The 7120-nt window shown below is 33.6% G+C and overlaps 1 protein-coding gene across 1 annotated transcript; it reads right to left on the reverse strand.

Annotated features, from left to right (window-relative positions):
• Positions 1–4166: 4166 nt before the first annotated feature.
• On the reverse strand, positions 4167–6442 carry LOC145018602 (E3 ubiquitin-protein ligase CHIP-like). Its single transcript, XM_078976479.1, has 8 exons — positions 6218–6442; positions 6046–6113; positions 5646–5709; positions 5222–5293; positions 4979–5112; positions 4755–4908; positions 4533–4643; positions 4167–4438 (listed from the first exon to the last, which is right to left on the reverse strand). Exons 1-8 carry the CDS (start codon positions 6323–6325, stop codon positions 4313–4315), a joined length of 837 nt encoding a protein of 278 aa, XP_078832605.1. The 5' UTR covers positions 6326–6442; the 3' UTR covers positions 4167–4312.
• Positions 6443–7120: the final 678 nt, after the last annotated feature.

Here is a 7120-nt window from a genome sequence, read left to right on the forward strand (position 1 = left end):
CTGGAGTTCACGTGAATTTTTCCACTTTACGTGAGGAATGGCTTGTAGAAGGGTAGATCTAGGGATTGGAGCCCCTGCATGGCTTGGAAAGCCTTTGTATGGAATGAGAACTATAGAGACTCGACGAGTTCCATGGGTGCATTCGGCGAGTTGGATGAAGGTGGGCATGGACTCGACGAGTTGGAAGAACAACTCGGCGAGTCTGTTGAATATTGCTTCGGACTCGGCGAGTCTGTTCTTGGGAGAGGGATAACATTCCATGTGTTTTTTAATTCTAGTGCTTGTAATTCTTCATACATTGCTTGACATCATTCGAGCACTTTTTCACCCTCATGATACTTCTTGGTTCATCTTGAGTGGACAAACAAATAGTGTAAGCACGACGTTTAGAAATCAAGTTATCATATGAAATAACATCAAATAAAGGATATCTATAATATGTTCCTATTGAAGAAGATGTTGTAGCCAAATTACAGTGATAACCTTGCAAATATGACAACTTATGTCGAGTTCTTTGTGTCCTTATTGTATTATGTTGAGAGAATGTGGTATGATATGTAAATATATGTCGAGCCCAAGATTGTCTCTCCAAAAAAATCCCTTATGGAGAGAGGGGAGGCTCCAATATATATAGTCACTTATAAGACCATGTCACACTAATGTGGGATACACTAACACTCCCTCTTTGAGAAAGAGGCTTTATGAGGATAGACATGGATGTGCTGAGCCACAAGGGTGCTAGACATCGTCTCTAATATCATGTAAATATATGTGGAACAGACGATTGTCTCTCCAAAACATCTCTTATGGAGACAGAGGAGACCCTAACATATATATAGTCACTTATAAGATCGCATCACACCAATAGTGGATACACTAACATGATCATGTAAATGTGAAGGTTGGGTTAAATTTGAATATGCAGTAGGAATGACATCTTCATGTATAGAATCAAAACATCTTGGAAGTACCAACATGAGAAATGGATCATCAAGAATTTTTTGTGAGAAATGAATGAATGGGAAAACATTTTCAAGAAAAATAACATCCCTTGACATAAAAATGTATCTATTTAACAAATCTAACAACTTGTATGCTTTCATACCAAGTCGATAACCAATGAACACTAGGCTTTAGCTCTTGGTTCAAATTTCATTCTATTAGCATTTAAAATTGAGGCTAATGCTAAACAGGTGAAGCTACAAAACATAAAATAAATAGACACAAATGTGTTGAGCTACAGGGGTACGGGACGCCAGCTTTGACACCATATATATATATATATATATATATATATATATATATATATATATATATATATATATATGTGTGTGTGTGTGTGTGTGTGTGTGGAGCGTAAGATTGGCTCTCCAAAAGAGTCATTTATGGAGGCAGGGGAGACCCCAACATATATATATATATATATATATATATATATATATATATATATATATATATATATATATATATAGTCACTTATAAGATTGTGTCGAACGAATATAAGATATACTAACATGATCATGTGATTGAAAAGTGTAACATTCTATTTAAAATATAATAAAATAAGTAAAAAAATAAATAATAAGCCCTAAAACCTCGAGATGTATCTTTTATATATTTATATATTTATATTTATTTTATGTTGGCCCTAAATCCGTAATAAACAATTAGAGTGTTAGCGTAAGGAGTTAAATATTATAAATTCTGGAAATCGGGGGGGTTAAATTGTACTTGTTGGACTAGTTATGAATAGATTTTTTAAGCTTGGGGATGTTTGGTAAAGTAGGGACTTAATTTGAAAAAGAAGGGGGAATGGGGGGCCGAAAGTGTCAAAATGGAATGAAGTTTGAAGGTGGAGGCAGGTCTAAAACTTGTCACCTCCCCTTCCCTTGTCTCTCATTCAACCCAAAACCCTAACCCTAAACTTACACCACCCTTATCTCCGCCTCATGTCCAGTTGTCGTCGTTAATTATATCACCTTCGTGAACCACCGAGTACTGTTGCTAAAACTGGTTTAGCTATGATGTTTCATGGTCATGTTTCGGCTACACTACGGGTAAATGCTTTTAGCTCCGACACTTACATCATAAATCGTTTACCAACTAAACTACTTGGCAATAAGTCTCCATATGAGCTCGTATTTTCATCACAACCAAATTATGGAAACTTTCGTACCTTTGGTTGTTGTGTTTTTCCTTATCTTCATGATTATTCTTCTCACAAACTAGCTCCAGAAGTGTCAAATGCATCTTTATTGGTTACTGCACTCAGTATAAGGGTTATCGGTGTCTTGATCTCTCTACATGATGAATTTACACCACTCAACATGCTCAGTTTTAATGAGGATATTTTTCCTTTTTCATATCACAAAAATCTAAAATTCCATCTGCTAAGATTCTCTTAACGCCTTACTGTGATGACTATCTGGTACCTATCCCTCAGCCTGCTTCACCCTCCTCAACTACAGATACATCCACCGCCCCATCATTGATCCATATCACTCCAAGTGATCTTTATCCTCATGATTTGGTACCACCACCATACTCAATGTCTCCTACTGATCAAGACGCACCCGAGGAGGCTGCTCCATAGCCCATACAACCTCCCCGTTCATCTAGTCATCCCATGGTGACTCGATCCAATGTTGGAATTTTCAAACCACATTATATTTTTTATCTTTCTTCCATATCATCATCAACTCTCTATCAAGTCTCGATCCAATCTTTCTTCCATATCATCATCAACTCTCTTTAAGATCATAGTTTTTAGTATTGATTTTGTGTATACTATATTGTAGGAAACTTTGTTGTATTTTTCATTATAATATATTCAATACATATCTCTCCAAAGACACGGTGATTATTGAAAACCCTACATGGGTTCACATGTTTTTCAGGTATATATCAGATTATGAAGACAAAACTGTATACACACATAAATAGTTTTATGATTCGAGATCCTGCATTGTTTTCCTTCTAACTCTGATTTTGAATTATGGTTTATGAACAAATGGTTTGACTCGAATGTAACTTTATAAAAATCGATATTTATTCTATTTCAAAATTTTGAAAATTTTATTTTGTAATTTGGGACATTACATAAACATTGATGTTTTTCCATTAGGCTTGGTATAAAGTAACTTGGTAAAGCTCCCATACATCACAATGAAGTATATTAAAGGGCTTATTTTCAACATTATTCATAGAAATATTCATAGACACAAAAGGAAGTCTTTTCTACTTAGATAATAGACATACCAAACAACCGGTTCATTTTTCCTCTTTGTTGTTAATAAAAAGATCACTACTATCTTAATCTTTTCATTCGAATGATGCCTAAAACGAAAATCCGATTGTTGAAGTGGAACTACAACATTAACTTGTATATTTGAACATGACGCATCCAAAAAATACAGTCCTTCATGAACTTCACCCATGCCAATCATCTTCTTGGGGAAATTTTGTTTAATCAACGCATAATTATGGTAAAACTTAACTATATCAAATTCAGTTCAAACTGAGGTACATAAAGTACATCCTTAAGAAACAAAATTTAGTAAGTTGTATATCCCCTTTATAGTGAACTTGGATAAGAGTATGATTAGGTAATCTCACCCTAGTATACCATTGATATTTTGAACTGAATTAAGGATCCATGAGATAACGATATTATTGTTCCTGATCCAAGATCTTAAACTAATTTGATCAGTATATTTTGGTTGTGGAATTGATCATTCAATACAATCAAGGATGCTGTTGACTGATAAAGCAATACGCATAGATCTGCTCCATGTTGCCTAATTATATGAATTTGAATCAACACTAAGCCAGGTCCATCATAATCGTGGAGATAAAACAGATTGCTATATGAATTTGAATCAATAGATTTTGAATTTACAGAAATGGAATTTGAAGAAGTTGCCATTTGAAATTGATTCGCAGATCAAATTAAAACTATTTTGATGATGAAATCAGCATTGATGAACAAAGAACACTCCGATACCATATTAACTTGTTTGAAGAAAATGAAAGAGAGAAAAAACTTCTGATTCTCATTAGGGCAGATTACATCACTATAGTAACCTGTAGTACATTCCACTAACCATCCAACAAACTAATTGTAGTAACTAGCAAAGTTGATTAGTTAAATTACTAATATACCCCCATAGCGTGTTAACTTCCATATTTGATATTTCTACCAATGTTCAATAGAATCAATCATGATAACCAACCGAATTTAGCATACCAAAAAAAACATCTACAATTGACTGTACAAATTGAGCAGAAAAAAAAAAAAAAAAAAAAGTATATTTCAGTCCATTCTGTAAGCCCAACCATGTGTTTCCAAAAATGCTCCAACAGCTTCTTTTACTGCTAAGTTCTGAACCAATTGAGATGGCCGAAGAGGTTGACGTGTTATCGGATCAAACATTCCCACCTGCCATATCATATTCATATATATGTAACAAACACACAAAAAAAATATATATATAAAGACTTGAGAATTATAAAATATAAAATATAAAATAAACCTTGTTGAGGTGATCGAGAATGACTGCTCTCTCGTATGTAACACCGCTTGGGGCAATGACAGGGTCACGGAAAATATCAAGTGTGATTCTGCAGCATAGGTAGTCTGGTATCTGAAATTACATACATACATACGTTTATGTAATTATCTAAAAAAAAAAAAACAAATACATATTTTATTTTATAATGAATAATAAGAAAATAAAAGTATATATATGTTTAACCTCCTTTGGTGTGTCGGGTTCTGAAGCTTTGGAGAAAACTGAATTGAGAGCTTGTAATTGTTGTGAAGCCGAATCTGTGATTTCATCTGTGAATCCTTCCACTTGAGTCACATCGAGTGAATATTTTTCTACAAGAGCTATCTCACAACATTCTCTATACCACAAACAAACAGAATCAAATATCGTTTTATAGAAAAAAAAATTCTGAATATATAATAACATACTTCAGATTTTGCAAATCCCATGATCTTTGCGTGGAATCATGTTCCCATTCTTGGTATTTTGCTCTTGCTAGCTCTTGCCATATCTCCTCCACCATGTAACTATGAGGGTTTGCTCCTCTTCCAAGATCCAAAGACTGCATATATCATAATGTGGGAAATTATATATAGATATAAAACATTTACTTCTTTTTCTTTTTAAAAATTATAATCATCAGGTGAACTTTATAGTTTATAATTATATACCCTTTCCAAAGCTTTTATTCCTTCTGCGTATTTTTTTCTCTGCATTAATGCAAGCCCTAGCATGTAATGACCCTGCAATTCACCTTATTATAGTTAGTTGTTAGCCACCCAAATATACAAGGAAGTGTTGGTTAGTGACTTAGTGTTATTAACTTATTATAGTAAGTAAATAAGTTCATATATCACTGTATTATCAAAAGTTTCACGTAGTAAATAACGAAATTTACAATTTTCTTTTAAGGAAATGGTTTCCTTAAGCCATGTGTAAGATGATTAAACAACGACTACTCTGCTAACTATGTATTAGTACATACAAGAACTGTATGTCTTTCAATCCTACAAACTTAGTGGTGTGATTAGTGCAAATGGAGAAACAAATGAAACAAATCAATATTGAATTTAAAAGAGAGAGTATGATCGAGACCTTGACAGAATTATGATTAAGTTGAACAGCCTTTCGACAGTCTTCCTCAACTCTTGTCCAATCACTACAAAGAAAACATAGGCAAAACATGAAACACAAGATCAAAACAATTAAGTTCCAAAAGAAAAAGGTGATTTTTGACTTTTGATGCTAAAGTGGGCATATGCTTCCAACAGTTCAACTTGAAAACTGATAACTGTAAATCTTGACTACTACATTTGAAAAAATATATGTTACTGTGGTTATCATAACAGCATCCGATTCAATTTTTGGTTGAAAACGACTAGGGTTGACTGATTCACTCTAATTTCCAAGTCTTTCTAAGCAACGAAGCAAGAAACAAAACCCTAATGACATAAAAGAAAGCTTAGTAGAAACAAAAGGTTCCGATCATACGTACTTGCGCTTGCGATGGCATAAAGCACGATTGGTCCAATAAATCGCAACATTAGGGCACAACGTGATTGCCTGAAATTTTGAAAAAGCGAAAGCGAACCAAACAGGCATTTTGTCAAACACTATGATCATGAAACAAATCCAACTTCACAAGAGATAAAATCTTGAAAAAATACCTCCGTATAAGCATCGATTGCAGCACCGAATCTGTTCTTCATGAAATAGAGGTTACCATCAAGTTTAAGTTGTTCTGCTTGCATGGCCGCCGAATTCACGCCCTTCATTATAACCAGTCTCTTCGCTATACAGAATTCCCTACACGTTGCTCTCTATACTTCTCTCTCTGAAATCTTTTGACTAAAGAGAGGAATTGTTTGTGATGGATGTAGTAGGAAGTGGAGGAGGCAAGCAACGCGTCGATGGCAAGTCGTATTGGGTGATGAAGACTAAAATAACAGGTCGTTGATGACAGTCGGATATGATTGGTCTGTTATTTGATCGGAAACTTCTCTTCTGTTGCAATAGCATCGCTATCGAATAGTGTTAATCCTACGGTCAACAGTTGAGAAGTTGAGGGATATTTACTGCACTTGTTGCATTGTAAGTTCCAAGTTGTTTCACACTTGTGGAAATTTTATTGATAAAATATTAAAATGTGATTATAAAAAATATAATAGAAAGTCAAATTGCTCATAAAAGTTTCATGCTTTCATTATCAATGGAATTAGTAAATGTTTATCTTTTTTAAAATGGTTTTTAATCGATATTTAAAATGGTATAAATTATGTATGACTATGTTTTGTAATTTTGTTGGTTCTAAATTTCCATATTCAGTGATTACAAGATCGTAACAAAACCATCTTTTAGATATGTTTTATAAGAGATTCTATACATTTGGTTGATACGATACGATTCATGGATGTTCATCTTTATCAGTATGTACCAATTAGGATAAAAAAAAACAGACATTATTTCTTGGTTTTTATATTTGTTTTCATCTAAAGGAGAATATTTGATTTATCTTTCTTTCTTAATGAACTGTTATGGTATATAGGGTTGGTGCATCTTATAGTAATCTA

The sequence above is a fragment of the Lactuca saligna genome, chromosome 9 (assembly GCF_052625555.1).
Source record: "Lactuca saligna cultivar CGN05327 chromosome 9, ASM5262555v1, whole genome shotgun sequence".
Taxonomy (NCBI): domain Eukaryota; kingdom Viridiplantae; phylum Streptophyta; class Magnoliopsida; order Asterales; family Asteraceae; genus Lactuca; species Lactuca saligna.